The sequence below is a fragment of the Oncorhynchus mykiss genome, chromosome 6, assembly GCF_057628025.1.
Source record: "Oncorhynchus mykiss isolate SJ-2025 chromosome 6, ASM5762802v1, whole genome shotgun sequence".
Taxonomy (NCBI): domain Eukaryota; kingdom Metazoa; phylum Chordata; class Actinopteri; order Salmoniformes; family Salmonidae; genus Oncorhynchus; species Oncorhynchus mykiss.
This window is the reverse complement of record NC_143027.1, coordinates 17504488-17532480: the sequence shown is the minus strand read 5'-3', so window position 1 is coordinate 17532480 and position 27993 is coordinate 17504488. Positions and strand designations below refer to the sequence as shown.

General features: G+C 44.6%; 1 protein-coding gene and 1 pseudogene across 2 annotated transcripts in view; both read left to right on the top strand.

The window, feature by feature from the left end:
• The window catches only part of LOC110525348 (pescadillo homolog), a 71452-nt pseudogene that overhangs the window by 6585 nt on the left and 36874 nt on the right, over positions 1–27993 (top strand). The gene's annotated exons all lie outside the window — the stretch shown is intronic.
• Positions 23–17327, top strand: LOC110534944 (uncharacterized). The gene is made up of 12 exons (XM_090239399.1): positions 23–4936; positions 5098–5163; positions 5283–5417; positions 5568–5702; positions 5846–5914; positions 6032–6129; positions 8706–8835; positions 9453–9564; positions 10159–10214; positions 15979–16118; positions 16478–16672; positions 17120–17327. Exons 1-12 carry the CDS (start codon positions 2765–2767, stop codon positions 17325–17327), a joined length of 3516 nt encoding a protein of 1171 aa, XP_090095525.1. The 5' UTR covers positions 23–2764.

The window sequence follows — 27993 nt, the reverse complement described above, 5'->3', positions numbered from 1 at the left end:
GACTCCAACAATTCATTGACACAGTTGTGACTGGTAAGGTTTATTTGTTATAGCACCACATTTTACACATGACATGGCAAAATTCATATAAATATATTATTAACATACAGATACCATGTAATTGAAGTGATGTGACCCTACAATCTAAAATGTAAGACTTCACATTTCAAAAGTAGTGTATTGAAAACATTTCACCAAATTATTTTTCAGTTTGTCATTTCCCTTAAATTTCCATGCTATATATCCATGCTATATGAAATGATAGGGTGATGAACACTGTATGGGTGGAGGTCATCCGGAATTTAGAAGGATCAATGGGTCAACGGTCCAATATCTTATCTTTAGGGCCAGAATGGCACTAGTAACACATGCAGGTGAAATACCCTTTAATTTACCAAAATGACTGAATGCATTATCAGACAAACATGCATGCATTACCCTAATAATCTTTAGCCTTTACAGTTATGGAAATATACTGAAATGTTTAAATTGGGTTTTCTGTTACTTTGGTGGTCTGCAGCACCACTAAGGACCATTCTCCTATGCTGTAGGATACCCTATCAGAAAACGTTTAGTAACTTTTTGCTTTTATACAAAAAACTAGCCTTTAGTGGCCCATTAGCTAACCACAAGTTTCCTGTACAAAGACTTTAATGAACTACTAAAACTATCTGACAATTTGGGGTAGAAAAAATCAATATAATGCGTGAAAAATGAACCGGGTCTCTTCTGTGCCGGTCTTTAAGCATAACTGTATACAAATATACTAATTATGCATCCAGTCTCTGATTATTGATGATATTTCCCATTCTGCCCAATTGTGACCTTTGACCCCTTGCATACGCCCTTTAATTTCCACATTCTGGATGACATCCTGCCAAACTTTGGTATGTCACTGTTTGATCTAGCATGTGGCTGTTTTTTCACCAGCACTTGTCCAATGTTGGCTGGCCTACTGTGCAGTTAAATGGAAAGGTTCTACACGATGTAGACATTACACGTGTATTGGGATGAGGGGAAATGCCAATCAATGACAACTGAAATAACAAATATCTGTATATCAGTACTTGTTCTTGTAGACATACTTTGAATCTGTTTAATATGTGGGTGAAGCATTTAATTTGTAGTCTTTATTAATTTCTCGTTTTGAGTGGCCTGTAAATATTTTTACATAATCTGGTCTGATGCCTGTGTAACAAATAACTAATGATCATGATTTCAATTCAGTTTAATGATATCAAACACTCACTTCTCCTGAAGGGCGCACATAATATTATTCGCCATATGTGTAAAAGCATTTAGATTTGCACATGCATGGTCTAAAATGGCTTTGCACCATATTTCCTCTACATACTGAGACTTGAATGGGTGCACTTTGGGAGAACTGAGATGTTTGGTACTAATTACTTGCAAACTCCTTCCTCCCTCAATTAAGTTATCACTGCTTAGACAGGATTGGGCAGGTCAAACCAAGTGCTCCACTACATGGGTTTAACCCTTCTAGTTATTTATAATCAGTGATTACTTTTAGGGAGGAACAAAGGAGGGATATATGTAAAGATTGAGCAAGCCACTATTGTCAGCTCGACATCCCAATCGTGTTATTTGCATATAATAGACTTTTTACCTCTGACCTGTATACTGTCTGTACCATTCCAGATATCTCGTACAGTGGAAACACTTGAGCGTCTGCGTCATCCGCATCAGCAATAACTCATCACTCCTACTCCAGGTAAATTCATTAGCATTAAGTTTGATACCCAAATAACCCCACTCAACCCCAGGGACCAAGTGTCAACATTCAATCTAACCTGGGGTCTTGCGTATCAAGTGTCTCAGAGTAGAAGTGTTCCTCTCGGATCAGTTTTGCAGTTTACAACAAGAATAAGATTAGACACATCCTAGATCAGCACTGACTCTGAGATGATTTGTGGATTAAGTCCCAGGTCCCCCTCTGTCCATGTTCTGATGTTCATTTGGATCTTAACATGCCTTTTTGGGGCCCTAACTGAGATTTTGTTGGGGTGCCCCCCACGCCCCAACAAAATCCAAATTGGGCCATTATTACTAGAAGTTTAACTGGTGCGACTAACTTACCAATCTAAATGTTTGTAGCTGACATGTGACTTACACAACTTGTTCTGATATTTATTACATACTTTAAAAAAAGTGTTTTCTATTGTTAGGTATTGCTGCATTGTGGGAGCTTCAAACAAACTTTTTGTTAGGTATTACTGTGTATGTTACCATTTGATAACGAACTGCTGATTCATAACCAAATCTCAATTTCGCCTTGTGTATTTTACTATTCTAATACAATAGTAAGTGACTGAATTCTTTAAAAAATAAATCCTAATAATGGTAGGTGGCCCCCTAGCTACTGCTTATGTCCCTTATACCTGCAGCCCACTGGTAATGAATGATAGCGTAATTCCATCCTGCCTGGAAGTAATCATTGCTTAGACATGATTTGGCAAGTCATGTATTTAGAAATTATTACAGGGGGGATATGGTTAATTTTTATCAAAGGTTAGAATTCACTTTAAATCCTTTACCTTTAATGTCAAATTCTGCATGCTGATTTGAAATCAAAATTATTTAATTTATGTAGAATGTAAGTGGTCTCAATTTCTTTCTGAATGTACCCCAGTCTGGCTTAGTAAACGATTTGAAGCACTAGAGAGATTTTTCCATATAACATTCCATATAGTTAGTTAACTGTCTTAATATCAATACTTATACCAATGTAATTTTCCTTGTCAGAATGCCAAAGAGAAAGAGGGCCCCAACTTTTGATGACATTGCCTCAGTTGTTGAAAGGCTAGGCCTCTCACCAGAGGAAGTTACAGCAGCTAGCTACCATCAGGAAAATGGATTATTTTCTTTGATAGTCATTGAACTGGAAAGGTCTAATACCTTCAGCTATCGCCGTCAACTCTATGATGTATGGAGTAAGGGAAGGATGGCCAATGCACAACCCCACTCCGTCTCCCAGATTGCCCCATCACCACCCCAGGTCCTCCAATCACTACCACAACAAGTATACACCACACGCCTGCTGCCTTTAACACCAGCACAAGCAGCTGAAATGATTGAAACGGTTGATCCCACTAAGGTATCCCACCTTCCACCACTCCACCCCAAGCCTGGAGACATTTTTCTGTTTGCAGGTAGTTCCTTGTCATGTGAGGACTGGAAAGCGGACCAAAAAAGATGGATTCAGAAGGGATCCCACAGCCTTCCTCGCCGTTCACCAAAACTAAGGGTGCGGTACTATGCAGGAAAGGAAGAACCAGGGTTCCAAAAAAGGGAGTATGAGTTGCTTCACCAGCCTGATACTCCTGTGCTAATTCACTACTTTGGTGAGGAGGCACACTCCAATGTCCCCCACCCCCACGGCAACAGCCAACAGCAGCAAGCAAGGGATTTCATCCGATCGGCTACCTCAATCATAGATGAAATGTCCCGGCGAAAGGCTGAAACACCTGGCAAAGTATACTCAGACATGACCAATAACCCACCACCACCCCCAAATGCATCATTCATGCCAGTTTACCAACCTCGCAACTTGGCACAAGTAAAGAACACTATTCGTCGAGCAAGGGACGTCACTGTTTTGGACCGGGACGAGTTGGTGGCAACACATATGATGGGTGACATTCTCCCCGGATTTGTCACCCATATGGAGACTCGACCCGCAACCCTTCTGGTAGTGGCAGCACCAGAAATGGTTGAAGAGGCCAAGGCAGTTATTAAAAGCAAACACCAAGGTGCGCACATTTTTCACTATGACACTACGTTTGACCTCGGCAATTTTTATGTTTCACCCCTTGTTTTCCGTCATGTTGCATTTCAAGAGGCACCTGTCCTTCCCGTGGCATTCCTCATTCACACCACCAGGCACATGGAAAATCACAAACAGTTCTTTCGCACCATCCTTTCATTCCTTCCCCAACTATCAACAGCAATCTTCTGCACAGACCGTGAGGCGGCTATTGAGGGAGCAATCCAGTCTGTGCTGCCACAAGCCAGGATTGTCAATTGCTGGAACCACATCTCCAACAATGTGAAGCACAAAATGGGGTCAGAGGGTGCCGAAGCTGTGGCCGATTACCAGCAGGCCATCAAAGAGCTCTTGGCAACGAAATCAAGGAGTGACTACGAATGCACCCTGGCGAGGGTGTGTCTTCACTGGAGCCCTGATTTCAAGGCTTATTTCCATCAGTCGCTCTCTGATGCCATGGACAAGAGTGCACAATACGTGCTCAACAGCTTGGGCATCCAGTCAGATGGAATAACCAACAACTGCTCAGAGAGCTTCAATGCTGTCCTCAAGGCATTAGTTGGATGGAAGAAGGTCAGAGTAGATAAATTGGTTTATCTACTCTACCAACTCCAAACCAATGCCTTGAGGGAGGTGCTGCGGGGCTACTGTAATCTAGGGAATTTCCACCTGACCCCTGAGTGCCATGAGCAATTTTCCAGGCGAATGCCCACCACCAGTTTCCCCTACCACATGTCAGAGGAAGACATGGTGTCTTTTGCTGAAGGCATTCAGTCCTGTGTGGCACAAGAAGAGGTTGTCATGGCAGAAACTGGAGCGGAGGCCTTAGCCAGGATGATTGTGGCAAAAGGACGGATTCTCCTGGTGCCAAGCACCAAATCGTTCCTCTACCAGGGCTTCTCAGACAAGCAGCATGTGGTTACTCTGTTGCCAACGGAGACGTGTTCCTGCTCTGCATCTGACAGTGCCCAGAGGTGTGTCCACCGACTGGCAGCTGTACTGGCCATTGGCGGAAGTGTGGACAGTCCTATGCCAATAAAGCTGGGGACAAGGCATCTGGCCGCAAAACGCTCTGGCCATAAGTGTGCCACCAAGGAGCATGTCCAGACGGGCACCAAACAACAGGAAGAGCAATCGACCGTTCATCAACAGGTCGGTCTTATGTGTTGCTATTTAGTTACATTTCTTATTTGGGTATGTTAAAATGGTAAGCATTTTTACGAAGCCATGTGATCCTCATGGGTTTAATGTATATACGTGAAGACAAAATGCAGAATGCTGTCCCAAACTGAACTGTAACCATTATTCAATAGGGTGACCAATTCCAACAGTCTCTGTCTGAGAAACACCCCAGCAGGGATGATGAATTGGAGAATAGAGTAAGTGGAATGTGTCTGTTTTTGTTATATTCTGCATGTTTTCCTACTGCATGTTGATCGCATCTGTACACTCAGGCAGTTTGGACCCCATTTTTGATGGCCAAAATTTGTTTGTGTAGGTGAAGCAACTGTGGGCAATGTCTTCGGATGGAGTGGACAGGGCAACCGCACGATTTTTGTTGGAGGGATCCGTTGCCATCCTGCACCTCCATGACTTCCTTACATTGAAGCCCAATGAGTGGCTTAGTGGGGAGGTATGTTAAGCTCCCCCACATGTTATGGTTGAATTGTATGAAATTTCCATGCGTGCAGTTGGTATAAAGTACAATTAGAGTTGTTGACTGAGGTGACTATTGCCTGAGCATCATGTGAACTTTGACCAACCATATGCCATTCTGCTTTAGGTAATTGACTTCTACCTCCAACTGAAGAGGGTTGACATTCAAGTGGAGAAGGATGTTTTTATTGTGGATCACTTTGTGGCAGGGATTATCCTGCATGGGGATAAGGTGGCGATGCGCAAGAACACCTTGTCAAAGGTAAAGGCATGTCCGCAGAGTTATTTTTGTGTCATGTTTCTAAATAAGAGGCTAGACGGGTCAATGTAGGGAGAGCTGCCACCTGCCTGACAAAAGATTGCCTGGCACACCGTATAGATGCATCTTCACTCCTATTCCTGTAGACCAATCTGGAGCAGCACAGTTGCTTGATTGGTGTTTGCAACGTGGGAAACTACCACTGGATACTCTTGGTAAGCTCTACAAGATTTACCATTTTAGTGAGAGATTAGACAGTATTATTCTTGAATATGTTATGTTTGAGGCCATTTTGATATACTGACTTGGAATTACCACTTGTGTTTGTTTAGTATGTCAATCGCAGGACCCACTCTGCCATTGTTCTGGACCCTACTGGTTCCCCTAACACAGAGAGCCATATGAGCGAGAACCTGGTTAAGCACATCAGGTATGGTCAATCCAGGGGTGTAAAAATAGTTTTTAGGGGTATCTGTACCTTACATTGGTATATACATTTTTTTTACCACTATTACTTTACTACATTCCTAAAGATATGTCGTTTTTACTCCATATACATTTTCCCTGACACCAAAACCGTTACATTTTGAATGCTGAGCAGGACAGAAATTGTCCCATTCAAACTACTGCCTCTGATCTGGCGGACTCACTACACACGTTTTGTTTGTAAATTATGTCTGAGTGTTGGCGTGTGCTTCTTGCACTGTAAATTCTAAAAAAACTAGAATCTTGCCTTCTGGTTTGCTGACATAAGTTATACATAAGTTATACTTAAACTATACTACCGTTCCAAAGTTTGGGATCACTATAAAATGTCATTGTTTTTGAAAGAAAATATTTTGACATAAAATAACATCAAATTTATCAAACACATTGTTAATGTTGGAAATAACTTTTGTTGCTGGAGACAGCAGATTTTGTATGGAATATCTACACAGGCGTACAGAGGCTCTTTATCAGCAACCTTCACTACTGTGTTCCAATGTCAAGTCGTGTTAGCTCATCCAAGTTTATCATTTTAAAAGGCTAATTGATAATTAGAAAACCCTTTTGGAATTATGTTAGCACAACTGAAAACTGTTCTGATTAAAGAAGCAATAAAACTGTCCTCCTTTAGACTAGTTGAGTATCTGGAGCATCAGCCTTTGTGGGTTCGATTACAGGTACAAAAAGGCCAGAAAAAAAGCACTTTCTATTAAAAGTCATCAGTCTATTCTTGTTCTGAGAAATGAAGGCTATTCCATCGAACAAATTGACAAACTTAAGATCTCGTCCAACGCTGTGTACTACTCCCTTCACAAAACAGCGCAAACGGTCTCTAACCAGAATAGAAGAGGAGTGGGAGGCCCCGGTGCACAACTGAGTAAGAGGACAAGTACATTGTTTGTCAAACTAGACGCCTCAAGTCCTCAACTGGCAACTACATTAAATAATAGCCGCAAAACACCAGTCTCAAGGTCAACAGTGAAGAGGCGACTCCGGGATGCTGGCCTTCTAGGCAGAGTTGCAAAGAAAAAGACATATCTCAGACTGGCCAATAAAAATAAAATATTAAGATGGGGAAAAGAACAGACACTGGACAGAGATGGCTTTTTTTTTAACTCTGCCTAGAAGGTCAGCATCCTGGAGACAAGTGATTGGTTTCCCATGACTTAGGCCATCCCTTTACATGGTTAGCAAATTATTATTATTATTTTTTTCACCTTTTATTAACCGGGTATGCTAGCTGAGAAGTTCTCATTTGCAACTGCGACCTGACCAAGAAATCAAAGCAGTTCCACACATACAACAACAGAGTTACACATGGAATAAACAAACATACAGTAGAAAAAGTCCATATACAGTGTGTGCAAATGAGGTAAGATAAGGGAGGTAAGGCAATAAATAGGCCATGGTGGCGAAGTAATTACAATATAGCAATTAAACACTGGAATGGTAGATGTGCAGAAGATGAATGTGCAAGTAGAGATACTGGTGCTTAAAGTTAGAGGGATAGAGGGAGATATGAGTCTCCAGCTTCAGTGATTTATTTTTTGCAGTTCGTTCCAGTCATTGGCAGCAGATAACTGGAAGGAAATGCGGCCAAAGGAATAATTGGCTTTGGGAGTCACTAGTAAGATTTACCTGCTGGAGTGCGTGCTGTGGGTGCTGCTATGGTTACCAGTGAGCTGAGATGAGGCGGGGCTTTACCTAGCAGAGACTTTTAGATGACCTGGAGCCAGTGGGTTTGGCAACGAGTATGAAGCGAGGGCCAGCCAACAAGGGTATACAGGTCACAGTGGTGGGTAGTATATGGGGCTTTGGTGACAAAACAGATGGCACTGTGATAGACTGCATCCAATTTGTGGAGTAGAGGGATGGAGACTATTTTGTAAATGACATCGCTGAAGTCGAGGATCGGTAGGATGGTCAGTTTTACGAGGGTATGTTGGCAGCATGAGGGAAGGATGCAATGTTCACATATGGAAGCAATGTTTCCTTACCTCCTTTTTGCCATATTCCTTGCTGATATTCTGCATTGCAACGGGGACATGTGAAAGACAAGCCTGACTTCTCCCCTCTCTGGGCCAAAGGTGACTGAGGAGCTGCAGTGCAGCTGCCAACACCAGATTCGGAAAGGAGATATTCTAATGATGAGTTCAACAGTTCAATTATATAAGCATGTTCTGCAGATAAGGCATCTTAATGATCTATGTTACTTAGCTAATTCTGATTTCTCCACCCCAGTACTATTCCACAACTGAGTACTTCTATTGTATGGTCAGGCAAAAATTGTTGGACCATTTATCCAATATCCGGCATACAAGTTAAGTTGAGTTGTCAATGTTGAGGCTACTTTTACATTTATGGTCCGGTTGCATATTGACTTAATTAGCCTATGTGTTCATGCTATGAATGTTGTATGCTATGAAGAGAATTATAAAGCATTATTGATTTCAGTTAAGCCATCCCATTTTCATTCATGAGCAGCCATGCAGGTGTATGAATGTTTTTCTCCCCAAACAGATACTGGTTTGATGAACGAACCCGCAGAACTGGGACAGAATCTGTTTTCAGCAATGTTCCCTGGCAGGCGTCGACAATACCGCACACCAAGCAAAGCGACAGCTACAATTGTGGAGTTTATGTGTTGCTGGTGAGTTCATATGCTAAATAGGTCCGAGGATAAATCAGTAGGGAAATTTGTTATGTTAGAAATCTGTGCGCAACCCTTAATGGTAGGCCACCCAAAAGTGAGTCAAAAGCAAATGCACCCACATTAAGAGATCTTTGAGGGTTTAGCCAAAGTCATTCCATTGAAAGGATTAGATTAGCATAACAAATTAGTATACATTGCACACCTGTCATGTGCACGCCTAAGAAAATGGTCTGAAATGGGAAGGGACCCATGTGCATGTGTTCAAGGAGAAACAATTTTCTTCTGTTGCTAACCGATGTGCTATGGTGTCCACTAATGAATATGACCCAGGTCAATAGAGAACTTGGTTGCTATGTGACAAACTCTAAATTAAATGTTGGTGTAATATCATCAAATCAGTGGAGCTTCAACATCACCAGTGTGCTGCCTTGTTTTCATGATTGCAGCCAAGCAACAAAGGTTTTCCAAAGTAAGATTATCACAATGAATAAGATGATTATTGTTAGGATGACAAGGCAGTTGGAGACCTGCTTTCACACGATCTTATATTTCTCAATGGCCCTATAGATGGTAGACATATTTATCCCATTGTCTGTCCTTTATGTACTACCTAGATGGCCAGAGAGTTAATGCAGAGGGAGAAGGCACTAAGTGACCCAACTGTCCCAATGCATGTTAACATCGGTGGTGCCAGAATGGAGGTGGCCAAAGAGATCCTGGACAAAGGTGAGATTGTCTATCACTTTTTTTCAATCTGACAATGTAACGCTGAAGACTTGTAGCCTCGTCTACATCATACACTACTCTTTGTGTCATTACCGTGTGAAATAAGGTGATACAGGCCAGCAGCCCAAGCCCAAGTCAATGCTGCATTATCTCATTTACTGTTGCTACATTGTCCTGGCCCCACTTTAAGAGACTATTAATAATGTTCGATAGCACTATTGTTTTACCTTACATGTTTGAACTTGGCAACATTTAGTTGTAGTTTCAGCCTACATGGATGTCAAAGTAGCTGACCGAGCACATTATAATTCCTCAGTAGCCTATAACCTAACAACCTCCCCATGTTTGATTGTAGGGAGGTTGTTATTTTCTTCTAATTAATTTGGTTGTTGGTAAACAAAGACCCCACTGCTGAAAGACGCAAAGCCCGACAACTTCTCAAATCCACCTAAACATTTTTGTATTTTGTAGAAGAAATTACAAATTTATTTAAGAAAATTGTGAAGGTGACCATATATTTGCCAATAACTGTATATAGTTTTTCATCCTAAGGCATTATGTGATATAGCTGACATGCTTCCTTTATTCTTTCAGAACTTAACAGGAAACTCTACTGCAGTTTCTGTGCAACAGATGAGGGGGGAGACTGGGTGAGTTTGCATTGCAACTCCTCACACAGTTGACATGACAATTCTCTAAGAACTTTTACCTTTCAATGTTTGAAGGGCCCAAAACATTTCCATTGCACTATGAACAATGGCCATAGGCAATTGCTGTGCTTTCTATTACTGTGGTCTAAGGGGGTGTTGAGTTTGGTAGTAAATATATGTTCATAACCTTAAAGGGATGGATAAGTCATTTTAATCATTTAAATGTTTTCTTACATTTAAAGCAGGTAGTGACTTCAATCTTCAGTTTTTTTTAACAAGCCACTGCCAACAAAGGCTAATTGTAATTTCCCCTCTTCGCCACATTCATGGCTGCATCATCTCTTGAATGGATTGTGGGTCAATAATTTAATCTAAAATGAAATGGCAGTGGCTAGTTAAACAAACCAAATTGTGGATTGCTGAGCTATCCTTTCAGCTGTGACATCATATAATGGAATCAATGGCCTGATTGACATGTACTTTCACAGATGGAGTGCTCCACATGCTCCAGTTGGTACCACACCACCTGTGCTGGGGTATCCATCAGCATTTACCATCAACACATGGAGAATCCTGCCTTACAATGGATGTGCCCACCCTGCCACAATTGAAAATCTGCACACCAAGGCTACTATTGGGTTGATACTGTGTCAAATCTATAATGTCCAGAGGTGTAAAAGATTTACAACTACAGCAGATTTTAGGGATGTCCCCGACGGGAAATAAAATCTGGGTTGACTTAGTCTTCCTGCTCTTTCCACCAATCGATTGGTCTAAATGTTAAAATGTATTTTTCCATATATAGACAGACACGCCAGACACGCTTTATAGATGTATAAAGCCAGGTCGAGCAGTTGCCATACAGGGCAGTGATGCAACCCGTCAGGATGCTGACGATGGTAAGGCTGTAAATCCTTTTGAGGATCTGAGTACCCATGCTAAATCTTTTCAGTCTCCTGAGTGGGAATATGTTTTGTCGCACTCTCCACGACTGTCTTGGTGTGTTTGGACCATTCTAGTTTGTTGGTGATGTGGACACCAAAGAACTTGAAGCTCTCAACCTGCTCCACTACAGCCCCATCGATGAGAATGGGTGCATGCTCGGTCATCCTTTTCCTGTAGACAACAATCATGTCCTTTGTCTTGCTCATGTTGAGGGAGACGTTGTCTTCGCCCCACACGGTCAGGTCTCTGACCTCTTCCCTATAGGCTGTCTCATCATTGTCGGTGATCAGGCCTACTACCACTGTTGTCATCAGCAAACTTGATGGTGTTGGAGTCGTGCCTGGCTGTGCAGTCATGAGTGAACAGAGTACAGGGGACTGAACATGCACCCTTGAGGGGACCCAGTGTTAAAGATCAGTGTGGCGGATGTGTTGTTGCCTACCGTCACCACCTGGGGGCTGCCCGTCAGGAAGTCCAGGATCCAGTTACAGAGGGAGGTTTAGTCCCAGGATCCCTAGCTTAGTGATGAGCTTTGAGGGCACTATGGTGTTGAATGCTGAGCTGTAGTCAATGAGTAGCATTCTCACATGGGTGACCCTTTTGTCCAGGTGGGAAAGGGCAGTGTGGAGTGCAATAGAGATTGCATCATCTGTGGATCTGTTGGGGCGGTATGTAAATTGGAGTGGGTGTAGGGTTTCTGGGATAATGGTGTTAATAATGTGAGCCATGACAAGCCTTTCAAAGCATTCCATGGCTACAGACGTGAGCGCTACGGGTGGGTAGTCATTTAGGCAGGTTACCTTAGTGTTTTTGGGCACAGGGACTATGGTTGTCTGCTTGAAACATGTTGATATTATAGACAGGAAGAGGTTGACAGGAAGAGGTTGTAAATGTCAGTGAAGACACTTGCCATTTGGTAAGCGCATGCTCAGAGTAAACGTCCTGGTAATCCGTCTGGACCTGCGGACTTGTGAATGTTGACCTGTTTAAAGGTCTTACTAACATCAGCTGCAGAGAGCGTGATCACACAGTCGTCCGGAACAGCTGATCCCCTCATGAATGTTTCAGTGTTACTTGCTTCGATGCGAGCACAAGTTATTTAGCTTGTCTGGTAGGCTTGTGTCACTGGGCAGCTCTCGGGGGTGCTTCCTTTTTGTAGTCTAATAGTTTGCAAGCCCTGCCACATCCGAAGAGCGTCAGAACTGGTGTAGTATGACTCAAAAAAAATTATAGACGAGTCACTGGTGCTTCATTTTTGCTTGTAAATAGAAAAAAAGGTTGATAGTAGTATCATCACACCCTGATCTATTTCACCTGTCTTTGTGATTTGTCTCCACACCCCTCCAGGTGTCACCCATCTTCCCCATTAGCCCCTGTGAATTTATACCTGTGTTCTCTGTTTCTGCCAGTTTGTCTTGTTTGTCAGGTTAATCAGCGTTTTGTGTCTCAGCCCCAGGCTTTTTCAAAGTCTCTTTTTCTCGACCCACTGGTGTTGACCCTTAGCATGCCCACCTGACCACTCTGCCCACCTGACCACTCTGCCTACCTGACCACTCTGCCTACCTGACCACTCTGCCTGACCCTGTGCCTGACCACTCTGCCTGACCCTGTGCCTGCCTACCTGAACACTCTGTCTGACCCTTTGCCTGACCACTCTGCCTACCTGACCACTCTGCCTGACCCTGTGCCTGACCACTCTGCCTGACCCTGTGCCTGCCTACCTGAACACTCTGTCTGACCACTCTGCCTGACCACTCTGCCTGACCCTGTGCCTGACCACTCTGCCTGCCTCTGTGCCTGACCACTCTGCCTGCCTATGTGCCTGAACACTCTGCCTGCCTCTGTGCCTGACCACTCTGCCTGACCCTGTGCCTGACCACTCTGCCTACCTGAACACTCTGCCTGACCCTGTGCCTGAACACTCTGCCTGACCCTGTGCCTGAACACTCTGCCTGACCCTGTGCCTGACCACTCTGCCTGACCCTGCGCCTGACCACTCTGCATACCTGAACACTGCCTGACCCTGTGCCTGAACACTGCCTGACCCTGTGCCTGAACACTGCCTGACCCTGTGCCTGAACACTCTGCCTGACCCTGTGCCTGACCACTCTGCCTGACCCTGTGCCTGCCTACCTGAACACTCTGTCTGACCCTTTGCCTGACCACTCTGCCTGACCCTGTGCCTGACCACTCTGCCTACCTGAACACTCTGCCTGCCTCTGTGCCTGAACACTCTGCCTGACCCTGTGCCTGAACACTCTGCCTGACCCTGTGCCTGACCACTCTGCCTGACCCTGTGCCTGCCTACCTGACCACTCTGCCTGCCTCTGTGCCTGAACACTCTGCCTGACCCTGTGCCTGACCACTCTGCCTACCTGAACACTCTGCCTGCCTCTGTGCCTGACCACTCTGCCTACCTGACCACTCTGCCTGACCCTGTGCCTGAACACTCTGCCTGACCCTGTGCCTGAACACTCTGCCTGACCCTGTGCCTGACCACTCTGCCTGACCCTGCGCCTGACCACTCTGCATATCTGAACACTGCCTGACCCTGTGCCTGAACACTCTGCCTGACCCTGTGCCTGACCCTGTGCCTGCCTACCTGACCACTCTGCCTGCCTCTGTGCCTGAACACTCTGCCTACCTGAACACTCTGCCTGCCTCTGTGCCTGACCACTCTGCCTACCTGACCACTCTGCCTGACCCTGTGCCTGAACACTCTGCCTGACCCTGTGCCTGAACACTCTGCCTACCTGAACACTCTGCCTGCCTCTTGCTTCCATTTTGATTTCTGATCTCTGCCTACCCTTACCCTGAACCTGCCTGCCATCTGGTACCGTTGACCCACCTATGGTTGCTGACCAGCCATACCCGGGTGTTGGACATGCTGCTAGAGCAAATCTGCGGGTTCTCTGGAGGGCAGCCTGCCACGGGGGTAACCCCACCGCTCCTCAGTAACTCGACGTTTAGCAGCACCGGCCACTCTACCTTCCTGGGAACCCCAGGTTACCTACTCCAGAACGCTTTAATGGAGAGCCGAGCACCTGTCGGACATTTTTAGCCTAGTGTGCCCTCATTTTCGAGCTTCAGCCCTCCTTCCCCCCGGCTCGCTCCAAAATAGCCTACCTCATTACGTTGATGTCTGGAAGGGCTCTCACCTGGGCTACCGCTGTATGGGAACAGCAGCCAGCCATATGCGTGAGCCTGGAGTGGTTTGTGGGAGAGGTGAGGAAGGTTTTTGATGCCCCGTTCTCCAGGAGAGAAGCTGCCTGTAAGCTAATTCAGCTCCGGTAGAATGCCCACAGGGTGGCTGAATATGCAGTGGATTTCTGCATGTTGGCAGCGAAGAGTGCATGGAACCCAGAAGCACTGTTTGACATGTTCCTGCATGGCGTCTCGGAGGAGGTAAAGGACGAGCTTGCTGCTGGGGAGTTACCCACTTGACACTTGATCTTGACTCTCTCTCATCACTTTGACAATGCGCATCGATGGGGGATTGCGGAACGTCAGATGGAGAGGAAGTTTGATTTCATTCACACATTCAGGGATTCGACCTCGCCTCCGAGTCATCCTGGAAGTCCCTGAATATCCCGTGGCCAGCACCCGAGAGTTCCCGAACTTCCTCGAGAGTCATCGAGGGCAAAAACCCTGTTTCCCGAGTCCATACAACTAGGCAGGGCTGGGCTGTTGCCAGTGAAACGTCAACACAGGATCCGCACAAAGAGTTGTCTATATAGAGGGCCTTTTGGTAATTTTGTGTCCTCGTATCCGGTAAAAGACCAGGCTCAGACCAGGAGCGAGTACTCTGGTTGGCCATATGAAGACCTTTTCTGCTCACCTTCCTCGCATCATTTCACTCTGCTGTGGGGAAACCAGTCCACATTTTTTGGGGTCTGTTAAGTGGATCGACACAGGGGAACCCAAGAGCAGACTCAGATGGGGAAACGGGGATGAATAAACCAAAATATTTATTGTTACACAGAAGGATATGGAGTGCAGATTCGGGGAAGCTCGGATGAGTTGCAGAAAAAAATAGATGTGGAGACTGAGGTTGAAGTTGGCTGAGAAAAACAGGGTAACCGGTCCTGAGGGGAATCAAAGGTAGTAGTGGTGAGTAAAATCCAGAACAAGGTAGTTGGGTGGTGAGATGGAAAAGGAGACAGGAGGCAGAGTGCAATGAGAGGATAAACGGTGTCAGGCAGGGAAACAAGCACAGCAGGGTATCTTGAGTAATCATAAATGGCTAGAATCATGCACTGACTGAGCAGAGATCTCGATCTGGCAGAGTGGAAGTGGCAGGACTGAGTATTTGTAGAGGTCTTGATTATGAAACAAGTTGTCGCTGGTAGGGATCTGACTCAGCACACCTCTCTCCAACCACACAATCATACACAGAGAGAGAGAGCGAATGGGAGAGTAACTGCAGTTCAAGAAGAAACCAGATGAACACCAGAGGGCATAGCAGGAGCAGATGTGACAGGGTCCTCATTGTCTCTGGGGTCGATGAGAGCTTTTTGAAGCCCACACTAGCTTCCGAGTTGAACATCCCTACTCAGCCACTATTTATTCCCATTGATGTTTGACCGTTGAACAGGTGCTCTGTAGGTTGGGTCATGATAACACCACTCATCAACCTACGGGTGTCAGGGAATCACAGCGATACCATTCAGTTCCTGCTTTGGGATTCTCCTGGGCCAAACGGCACAATCCACTCATCAACTGGTCTACCGGTGCTATCATGGCCTGGAGTCCGTTCTGCCATGACCATTGTCTGAATTCTGCACAACTTCCCCCGGGAAGGCTTCCTGGGTCCTTGTAGGTGGTTACGGACCTCTCCGCCATTCACGCGGAGTACCAGGATCTCTGGGAGCTTTTGAACAAGTCCCGGCCCACTTCCCTTCCGCAGCACTGCTCCTATGACTACGGGATTGACCTTCTTCCTAGCACCGCACCGGGAACGTCTGTACTCATTGTCGGGACCATAGACGAAGGCTATGAACTACATTAGGGACTCTCTAGCTACAGGATTTATCCATCCCTCTCCCACTGGCGCAGGCTTGTTCTTCGTGGAGAAGAAGGACAAGACCCTGCCCCCGTGCATTGACTACAGGGGACTCAATGACATTACTGTTAAGAACCGATATCTGCCACCACTCATTTCCTCGGACTTCGAGCCTTTCCAGGTGGCAACTGTAAGCTGGATCTACGAAACGCCTACCACCTGGTGGGGATACGAGAGGGGGACGAGAGGGGGACAAGTGGAAGACTGCTTTCAACACGGCCAGCGCCCACTAACAATATCTGTTCATGCACTTTAGCATCACCAACTCCCCTGCTGTGGTCCACATTCTGGTGAATGATGTTATCCGTGACATGCTGAATCGGTTTGTCTTCGTCTACCTTGATAACATCCTTGTCTTCTCCCGCTCCCTCCAAGAACACATGCTCCATGTCCAGCAGGATCTCCAGCGCATTCTGGAGCGATTTCCATCGCTCCACCAACACCTCCTGGGGTTAGCCAACTTTTATCGCCACTTTATCTGGGATTACAGCACCCTTGCCTTCCCCTGTCTGCCCTCACCTCTACCAAGGCTCAGTTCACGTGGTCCACGGCAGCTGACCGGCTATTCCGGGACCTGAAATATCGCTTCACCACAGTTCTGATGTTGGTTGATCCGGACCCTTCCTGTTAGTTTGTGGTGAAGGAAGATGTTTCTGATGTCGGAGTGGGGACTGTTCTGTCGCAATGTTCTGCCCTGGATTGGAAGTTGCATCCCTGCGCCGCCTTCTCCCACCACCTCAACGCCACAGAGGAATTATGATGTGGGGAATCTGGAGCTTCTAGCAGAGAAGATGGCAATGGAGGCACTGGCTTAAAGAGGAGGAGCATCTGTTCATTGTGTGTACAGACAACAAAAAAATCTGTAGTAGCTCCGCTCCGCTAATCGCTTGACCTCCAGGCAAGCGAAATGGGGGCTGTTTACCCAGTTCAACTTTTCCCCCTCCTACCGGCCGGGGTCCAAGAACATCAAGCCGGATGTTTTGTCTCTCCGCTATAACCCCAAGGCTACCACCCCAGAGCCCGAGACAATCCTTCCTTCCTCTTGCCTGGTGACGGCACTCAGCTGGGGTATAGGGGAACAGGTCCGGGAGGCGCAGCAGTCCTAGCCGAAACCTGGGAGGGGGTGTCAAGAACCAGATGTTTGTGTCTAACGCTGTCCAATCCGCGGTCCTGGAGTGGGCCAAATCCTCCAGTTTAGCCTGTCACCCTCACAACCCCTGGTCCAACATATCCCTGGATTTTGTCACGGGTCTCTGACCCCCCCACCCTCCCGTCTGAGGGAAACACTGATCGACCGGTTTTCCAAAGCCGCACACTTCATTCCTCTCCCCAAACTCCCCTTGGCCAAGGAGACGGCCCAGCCCATGGTGTAGCATGTCTTCCGGATTCATGGACTGCCGCTGGACCTGGTCTCCAACCGGAGGCCTCAGTTGTCATCCCAGGTCTGGAAGGCATTCTGCGCCCTCATTGTGTCGTTGGCCAGCCTGTCCTCTGGGTTCCACCCCCAGTCCAATGGCAAGTCGGAGCGAGCAAACCAGGATCAGGAGAGCCCGATTGGCCCTTACAGTAAAATGCTTACTTACGTCCCCTAACCAACTGTGCAGTTAAAACAAATACAGATAAGAATAATAGATACAAGTAATTAAAGAGCAGCATTAAAAAAATTACAATATATATACAGGGGGGTGCTGGTACAGAGTGAATGTGCGGGGTCACCAATTGAGGTAGTATGTTCATGTAGGTAGAGTTAACTAAAGTTACTATTGCTTGCCCCTGTTTGAGTATTAAACTATTGTTTATTCGACGTGGTCTGCATCTGGGTCTTACCTTCATACCTGATAATCATGGTAAGATTTGCCAAGTGTAGGGCTTTGTACGCGTCTGTGTGTGGAGTAAAGGTGGTCTCGAATTTGTTTAACTCTGGTTGTGCATTTAACATGCTGATAGAAATTAGGTTAAAAAAAATGCCCACACAGATGTGCCTTTGTTGCAACCAATTAAATTACTTCCTACAGCACATTTGCTACTTCTCCCTTATATTCAAAGAAAAGGTAATGTGTAAAAACATTAAGGTAACAGAAAATTTTACAAAATATCAAAGGCATATTGGATTTTTCAAACAATTTTTACTCAGTACTTTGTCAATTATATACTTTTACTTGTAGGGTATTTTTTTTATATAGTCAAATCTAATTAAAGTAACAGTACCCCGATAATTTCATACTATTGCAATACTGAACTGTGTAGTATGATCTAGAAATAAAGACGCGCGACCACGAGGTTCTAGCTCCAGCCTGTTTATTGCATGTCCTACATAGGTACGGATGCCCCCAAGGGACATCCTACTACAGCTGTATGGATGGGTTATGGTTAAGCTGGCATAAGCGAATGATAGTGGATTTCAGGTCACTTTTTTTTTTTTTTTTTTTTTTTTCCAGTTTTGACTGAAATGTACCTCCTAGGTTCTTAGAGAAATGCACATGCTCGTTTAATTTTTAATTTAAAAAACAACCTATTGTGTGTTTTTTTTTTTGTGTGTGTGAAAATTGGTAGCCTGCAGGAAGCCTACATAGCTACAGTACGTATTTTCCTTTCTGCAACTTCTACAAAGAACGTTAACCATTATCTTGATGAAAAGGAATTTGGACACACAGTTGGTGTTTACCATCAGTGGCAGTAAAAAGCCTTCACTACCATAATGGTATACAGGCATTGACTCTTGATTAATGTATTGGAAGACTGTACTAAATATCTTGGGTATGATGGGATAAGTTACACTATCCTGACTGTATTAGTCTCAACCTACCATTTCTGATTTTAACTATATGGTTAAAAAGTATATGGTTACTGTGCTTCGGAAAGTATTCAGACCCCTTGACTTGTTTGACATTTTGTTACGTTACAGCCTTCTACAATTGATTACATTGGTTTTCTCTTATCAATCTACACACAATAGCGGACAATGTCAAAGCAAAAGCAGGTTAAGTATAAGAGCAGAAGGTGAGACCCAGATGAAGACATGGGAGGCAGATGGTTTGAGTCTTGATATTTATTCAACAATCCAAAAGGGCAAGAAAATGGTCGTGGACAGGCAAAATGTCAACCAGTTCAGAGTCCAGGAGGTACAGAGTGGCAGCCAGGCTCGAGGTCAGGGCAGGCAGAATGGTCAGGCAGGTGGGTACAGAGTCCAGAAAACAGGCAAGGCAAAAAAAAAGTGAGGACTAGCAAAAGAGAATAGAAGCAGGAGCAAGAGAAAATGCTGGTTGCCTTGAAAAGCATACAAGACAAACTGGCACAGAGACAGGGATATATACACTAGGGATAATAAGTGACACCTGGATGGGGTGGAGACAATCACGAGAAAGGTGAAACCGATCAGGGTGTGACATTTAGAAAGAAACTCCAATTTATTAAATCAAAATGTGATTTCATTTACATAACTATTCAGACCCTTTACTCAATACTTTGCTGAAACAGCTTTGGCAGCTATTACAGCCTTGGGTCTGAGGCTACAAGCTTGCCACAGCTGTATTTGGGGAGTTTCTCCCATTCTTCTCTGTAGATCCTCTCAAGATCTGTGAAGTTCGATGGAGAGTTTTGCTGCACACCTATTTACAGGTCTCTCCAGAAATGTTAGATTGGATTCAAGTCAGGGTTCTGGCTGGCCCACTCAAGGAAATTCAGAGACTTGTCCTGAAGCGTTAATACAGGACTAAGATTGAATCCTACTACACCTGCTCTGATGCTTGTTGGATGTGGAAGGGCTTGGAAAATATTCATGACTACAAAGGGACACCCAGCCACAAGCTGCTCAGTGACGAAAGCCTACTAGAATTGCTAGAAAAATGCTAAAAGCATTTTATGCTCGCTTCGAGCAAAGCAACACTGAAGCATGCACAAGAGCACCAGCTGTTCCAGAAGAATGTGTGATCAGGCTCTCCATAGGCGATGTGCGCAAGACCTTTAAACAGAAACATTCCTAAAGCCGCGGGGCCAGACTGATTATCAGGCAAGTGTCTTCACTGACATTTTCAACCTCTCCCTGACCGAGATTGTAATACCTACATATTTCAAACAGACCAACATATTCCCTGTGCCGAAGAAAGCAAAGGTAACCTGCCTAAATGATTAGCGCCCCGTAGCACTCACATTGATAGCCATGAAGTCCTTTGAAAGGCTGGTAATGGCTCACATCAAGCAATCATGCCGGAAACCCTAGACCCACTCCAATTGGCATACTGCCCCAACAGATCCACAAATGATGCAATCTCTATTGCACTCCACACTACCTATTCACACCTGGAGAAAAGGATAACCTCTGTGAGAATGCTGTTTTTAAAATATATATATATATATATATATGCTTATTTTACCCCTTTTTCTCCCCAATTTCGTAGTAGCTACTGTCTTGTCTCATCGCAACTCCCGTACGGGCTCGGGAGAGAAAAGGTTGAAAGTCATGCGTCCTCCGATACACAACCCAACCTAGCCCGCACTGCTTCTTAACACAGCGCGCAGCAACCCGGAAGCCAGCCGCACCAATGTGTCAGAGGAAACACAGTGCACCTGGCAACCTTGGTCAGCGCGCACTGCGCCCAGCCCGCCACAGGAGTCGCTGGTGTGCGATGAGACAAGGACATCCCTACCAACCAAGCCCTCCCTAACCCAGACGATTATGCGTCGCCCAACAGACGTCCCGGTCGAGGCCAGTTACGACAAAGCCTGGGCACAAACCCAGGGTCTCTGATGGCACAGCTGGCGCTGCAGTACAGCACCCTTAACCACTGCGCCACCTGGGAGGCCCAGAATGCTGTTAATTGACTATAGCGTTCAACACCATAGTGCCAACAATGCTGATCACTAAGCAAAGGATCCTGGTACTAAACACCTGTCTCTGCAACTGGATCCTGGACTTCCTGACGGGCAGCCCCCAGTTGGTAAGGGTAGCCAACAACACATCTGCCACGCTGATGCTTAACACTAAGGCCAATCAGAGGTGGGTGCTTAGTCCCCTCCTGTACTCCCTGTTCACCCATGACTGCATGGCAAAGCACAACTCCAACACCATTACGGTTGCTGATGACAACAGTGTTAGGCATGATCACCGACAACGATGAGACGGCCTATAGGGAGGAGGTAAGAGACCTGGCAGTGTGGTGCAAAGAGAACCTTGCCCTCAACGTGAGCAAGACAAAAGGAGCTGATTGTTGACTATAGGAGAAGGAGGGCAGAATAGAACCCCATTAACATGGACAGGTCTGAAGTGGAGAAGTTGAAAGTTTCAAGTTCCTTGATATCCATATCCCCAACGAACTATCATAGTCAAACACACCAACAGAGTTGTGAAAGAGGGCATGATAACACCTTTTACCCCTCAGGAAACTGAAAACATGGGTCCCCAGATCCTCAGTTATACCGCTGCACCATCAAGAGCATCCTGACCGGTTGCATCCCCTCCTGGTATGGAAACTGCTCGACATCTGACCGTAAGGCGCTACTAAGGGTGTATCGTCGGACGGGGCCACAGTATTTAGGTTGCAATAGTTTGTGTAGGGGGGTTAGGGTCAGTCAGTTAAACCTGGAGTATTTATCCTGTCTTATCTGGTGTCCCGTGTGAATTTAAGTATGCTCCCTGTAATTCACTCTCTCCCTCTCCCTTCTATCCCGGAGGACCTGAGCCCTGGGACCATGCCTCAGGACTATCTGGCATGATCACTCTTTGCTGGCCCCAGTCCACCTGATCGTGCTGCTGCTCCAGTTTGAACTGTTCTGCCTGCAGCTATGGAACCATGACGTATTCACCGGACGTGCTACCTTGTCCCGGACCTGACATTTACTCTTGAGGTGCTGACCTGTTGCACTCTACAACCACTGTGATTATTATTTGAGCCTGCTGGTGATATGAACGTTTGGCCACGTACTGTTATCTCCAACCGGCACAGCCAGAAGAGGACTGGCCACGCCTCATAGCCTGGTTCCTCTCTAGGTTTCTTCCTAGGTTCCTGCCTTTCTAGGGAGTTTTTCCTAGCCACTGTGCATCTGCATTGCTTGCTGTTTTGGGGTTTTAGGCTGGGTTTCAACATCGGCTGATGTTGTAAGGGATTTATGAATAAAATTTGATTGCTGACGGGCGAGTACATCACTGGGTAGAAGCTTCCTACCGTCGAGGACCTACTGTATATACTAGGCAGTGTCAGAGGAAGGGCCAAAAAATAGTCCAACACTCCAGTCACATTGTAAAGAAAGTAATTTCAATAGTATTGTGATATTATGTCATGGAGTAACAAACTTTAATTTGGAGAAATTACTAACCTTGTGTGCAGATGGCAACTTTGACCTGGGGGCATGCTTTGTAGACCATTCAAAAGCGTTCCGATACCTTGTCCCCAAGAAAAAACCCACGTGTTATGATAGCTTATAGGCAGTAGTAGGCAAATGAAGGGCCAAAGTTCCAATATTAAGATTTTGGAATAACATTTCTAGGGTCTATTTGTTGGTAATTGGAAATACGCCTCTTTCGAATTTCGTCCCCTGTTCCTAAACACATCCATCCTATAGTGTAGGTTTTGAAGATTCATAATCTCTGTTTGTAGTCATCAAAAGAAGATTGAGGAACGGTTGGGGGACCCAAGAAGTACAAGCCCCCACACCATTCTCTAACCTCTGAAATGTTGTCTTTGATGTGTGCATTTCAAAGTACCCCTTAACATCTATTCCCTGTCTCTCTGGTAGAGTAGTGGTGATGGTATTCGCTCCCCAAACCAGAGTTTGAGAGTTCAAATCTGAGGAGAGCATTTTTTAGAGAGCCATTTTTGATTCTGCCTTTTGTTGGCATGAAAGAACTAACTTGAGGTTTGTTGGGGGGTAGGGGTAGTTCCCATCAAATAGAAAGACTGAAGTGACACCTTGTACAGAATGTCCTTTTAATAGAGTTGTGATAACATACTATGTCGTGGAGTAACAATATATTATCCTTGTCTGCAAAAGCCAACTTTGACCTGGGGGCATGCTTTGTAGACCATTCAAAAGCGTTCCGATACCTTGTCCCCAAGAAAAAACCCACGTGTTATGATAGCTTATAGGCAGTAGTAGGCAAATGAAGGGCCAAAGTTCCAATATTAAGATTTTGGAATAACATTTCTAGGGTCTATTTGTTGGTAATTGGAAATACGCCTCTTTCGAATTTCGTCCCCTGTTCCTAAACACATCCATCCTATAGTGTAGGTTTTGAAGATTCATAATCTCTGTTTGTAGTCATCAAAAGAAGATTGAGGAACGGTTGGGGGACCCAAGAAGTACAAGCCCCCACACCATTCTCTAACCTCTGAAATGTTGTCTTTGATGTGTGCATTTCAAAGTACCCCTTAACATCTATTCCCTGTCTCTCTGGTAGAGTAGTGGTGATGGTATTCGCTCCCCAAACCAGAGTTTGAGAGTTCAAATCTGAGGAGAGCATTTTTTAGAGAGCCATTTTTGATTCTGCCTTTTGTTGGCATGAAAGAACTAACTTGAGGTTTGTTGGGGGGTAGGGGTAGTTCCCATCAAATAGAAAGACTGAAGTGACACCTTGTACAGAATGTCCTTTTAATAGAGTTGTGATAACATACTATGTCGTGGAGTAACAATATATTATCCTTGTCTGCAAAAGCCAACTTTGACCTGGGGGCATGCTTTGTAGACCATTCAAAAGCGTTCCGATACCTTGTCCCCAAGAAAAAACCCACGTGTTATGATAGCTTATAGGCAGTAGTAGGCAAATGAAGGGCCAAAGTTCCAATATTAAGATTTTGGAATAACATTTCTAGGGTCTATTTGTTGGTAATTGGAAATACGCCTCTTTCGAATTTCGTCCCCTGTTCCTAAACACATCCATCCTATAGTGTAGGTTTTGAAGATTCATAATCTCTGTTTGTAGTCATCAAAAGAAGATTGAGGAACGGTTGGGGGACCCAAGAAGTACAAGCCCCCACACCATTCTCTAACCTCTGAAATGTTGTCTTTGATGTGTGCATTTCAAAGTACCCCTTAACATCTATTCCCTGTCTCTCTGGTAGAGTAGTGGTGATGGTATTCGCTCCCCAAACCAGAGTTTGAGAGTTCAAATCTGAGGAGAGCATTTTTTAGAGAGCCATTTTTGATTCTGCCTTTTGTTGGCATGAAAGAACTAACTTGAGGTTTGTTGGGGGGTAGGGGTAGTTCCCATCAAATAGAAAGACTGAAGTGACACCTTGTACAGAATGTCCTTTTAATAGAGTTGTGATAACATACTATGTCGTGGAGTAACAATATATTATCCTTGTCTGCAAAAGCCAACTTTGACCTGGGGGCATGCTTTGTAGACCATTCAAAAGCGTTCCGATACCTTGTCCCCAAGAAAAAACCCACGTGTTATGATAGCTTATAGGCAGTAGTAGGCAAATGAAGGGCCAAAGTTCCAATATTAAGATTTTGGAATAACATTTCTAGGGTCTATTTGTTGGTAATTGGAAATACGCCTCTTTCGAATTTCGTCCCCTGTTCCTAAACACATCCATCCTATAGTGTAGGTTTTGAAGATTCATAATCTCTGTTTGTAGTCATCAAAAGAAGATTGAGGAACGGTTGGGGGACCCAAGAAGTACAAGCCCCCACACCATTCTCTAACCTCTGAAATGTTGTCTTTGATGTGTGCATTTCAAAGTACCCCTTAACATCTATTCCCTGTCTCTCTGGTAGAGTAGTGGTGATGGTATTCGCTCCCCAAACCAGAGTTTGAGAGTTCAAATCTGAGGAGAGCATTTTTTAGAGAGCCATTTTTGATTCTGCCTTTTGTTGGCATGAAAGAACTAACTTGAGGTTTGTTGGGGGGTAGGGGTAGTTCCCATCAAATAGAAAGACTGAAGTGACACCTTGTACAGAATGTCCTTTTAATAGAGTTGTGATAACATACTATGTCGTGGAGTAACAATATATTATCCTTGTCTGCAAAAGCCAACTTTGACCTGGGGGCATGCTTTGTAGACCATTCAAAAGCGTTCCGATACCTTGTCCCCAAGAAAAAACCCACGTGTTATGATAGCTTATAGGCAGTAGTAGGCAAATGAAGGGCCAAAGTTCCAATATTAAGATTTTGGAATAACATTTCTAGGGTCTATTTGTTGGTAATTGGAAATACGCCTCTTTCGAATTTCGTCCCCTGTTCCTAAACACATCCATCCTATAGTGTAGGTTTTGAAGATTCATAATCTCTGTTTGTAGTCATCAAAAGAAGATTGAGGAACGGTTGGGGGACCCAAGAAGTACAAGCCCCCACACCATTCTCTAACCTCTGAAATGTTGTCTTTGATGTGTGCATTTCAAAGTACCCCTTAACATCTATTCCCTGTCTCTCTGGTAGAGTAGTGGTGATGGTATTCGCTCCCCAAACCAGAGTTTGAGAGTTCAAATCTGAGGAGAGCATTTTTTAGAGAGCCATTTTTGATTCTGCCTTTTGTTGGCATGAAAGAACTAACTTGAGGTTTGTTGGGGGGTAGGGGTAGTTCCCATCAAATAGAAAGACTGAAGTGACACCTTGTACAGAATGTCCTTTTAATAGAGTTGTGATAACATACTATGTCGTGGAGTAACAATATATTATCCTTGTCTGCAAAAGCCAACTTTGACCTGGGGGCATGCTTTGTAGACCATTCAAAAGCGTTCCGATACCTTGTCCCCAAGAAAAAACCCACGTGTTATGATAGCTTATAGGCAGTAGTAGGCAAATGAAGGGCCAAAGTTCCAATATTAAGATTTTGGAATAACATTTCTAGGGTCTATTTGTTGGTAATTGGAAATACGCCTCTTTCGAATTTCGTCCCCTGTTCCTAAACACATCCATCCTATAGTGTAGGTTTTGAAGATTCATAATCTCTGTTTGTAGTCATCAAAAGAAGATTGAGGAACGGTTGGGGGACCCAAGAAGTACAAGCCCCCACACCATTCTCTAACCTCTGAAATGTTGTCTTTGATGTGTGCATTTCAAAGTACCCCTTAACATCTATTCCCTGTCTCTCTGGTAGAGTAGTGGTGATGGTATTCGCTCCCCAAACCAGAGTTTGAGAGTTCAAATCTGAGGAGAGCATTTTTTAGAGAGCCATTTTTGATTCTGCCTTTTGTTGGCATGAAAGAACTAACTTGAGGTTTGTTGGGGGGTAGGGGTAGTTCCCATCAAATAGAAAGACTGAAGTGACACCTTGTACAGAATGTCCTTTTAATAGAGTTGTGATAACATACTATGTCGTGGAGTAACAATATATTATCCTTGTCTGCAAAAGCCAACTTTGACCTGGGGGCATGCTTTGTAGACCATTCAAAAGCGTTCCGATACCTTGTCCCCAAGAAAAAACCCACGTGTTATGATAGCTTATAGGCAGTAGTAGGCAAATGAAGGGCCAAAGTTCCAATATTAAGATTTTGGAATAACATTTCTAGGGTCTATTTGTTGGTAATTGGAAATACGCCTCTTTCGAATTTCGTCCCCTGTTCCTAAACACATCCATCCTATAGTGTAGGTTTTGAAGATTCATAATCTCTGTTTGTAGTCATCAAAAGAAGATTGAGGAACGGTTGGGGGACCCAAGAAGTACAAGCCCCCACACCATTCTCTAACCTCTGAAATGTTGTCTTTGATGTGTGCATTTCAAAGTACCCCTTAACATCTATTCCCTGTCTCTCTGGTAGAGTAGTGGTGATGGTATTCGCTCCCCAAACCAGAGTTTGAGAGTTCAAATCTGAGGAGAGCATTTTTTAGAGAGCCATTTTTGATTCTGCCTTTTGTTGGCATGAAAGAACTAACTTGAGGTTTGTTGGGGGGTAGGGGTAGTTCCCATCAAATAGAAAGACTGAAGTGACACCTTGTACAGAATGTCCTTTTAATAGAGTTGTGATAACATACTATGTCGTGGAGTAACAATATATTATCCTTGTCTGCAAAAGCCAACTTTGACCTGGGGGCATGCTTTGTAGACCATTCAAAAGCGTTCCGATACCTTGTCCCCAAGAAAAAACCCACGTGTTATGATAGCTTATAGGCAGTAGTAGGCAAATGAAGGGCCAAAGTTCCAATATTAAGATTTTGGAATAACATTTCTAGGGTCTATTTGTTGGTAATTGGAAATACGCCTCTTTCGAATTTCGTCCCCTGTTCCTAAACACATCCATCCTATAGTGTAGGTTTTGAAGATTCATAATCTCTGTTTGTAGTCATCAAAAGAAGATTGAGGAACGGTTGGGGGACCCAAGAAGTACAAGCCCCCACACCATTCTCTAACCTCTGAAATGTTGTCTTTGATGTGTGCATTTCAAAGTACCCCTTAACATCTATTCCCTGTCTCTCTGGTAGAGTAGTGGTGATGGTATTCGCTCCCCAAACCAGAGTTTGAGAGTTCAAATCTGAGGAGAGCATTTTTTAGAGAGCCATTTTTGATTCTGCCTTTTGTTGGCATGAAAGAACTAACTTGAGGTTTGTTGGGGGGTAGGGGTAGTTCCCATCAAATAGAAAGACTGAAGTGACACCTTGTACAGAATGTCCTTTTAATAGAGTTGTGATAACATACTATGTCGTGGAGTAACAATATATTATCCTTGTCTGCAAAAGCCAACTTTGACCTGGGGGCATGCTTTGTAGACCATTCAAAAGCGTTCCGATACCTTGTCCCCAAGAAAAAACCCACGTGTTATGATAGCTTATAGGCAGTAGTAGGCAAATGAAGGGCCAAAGTTCCAATATTAAGATTTTGGAATAACATTTCTAGG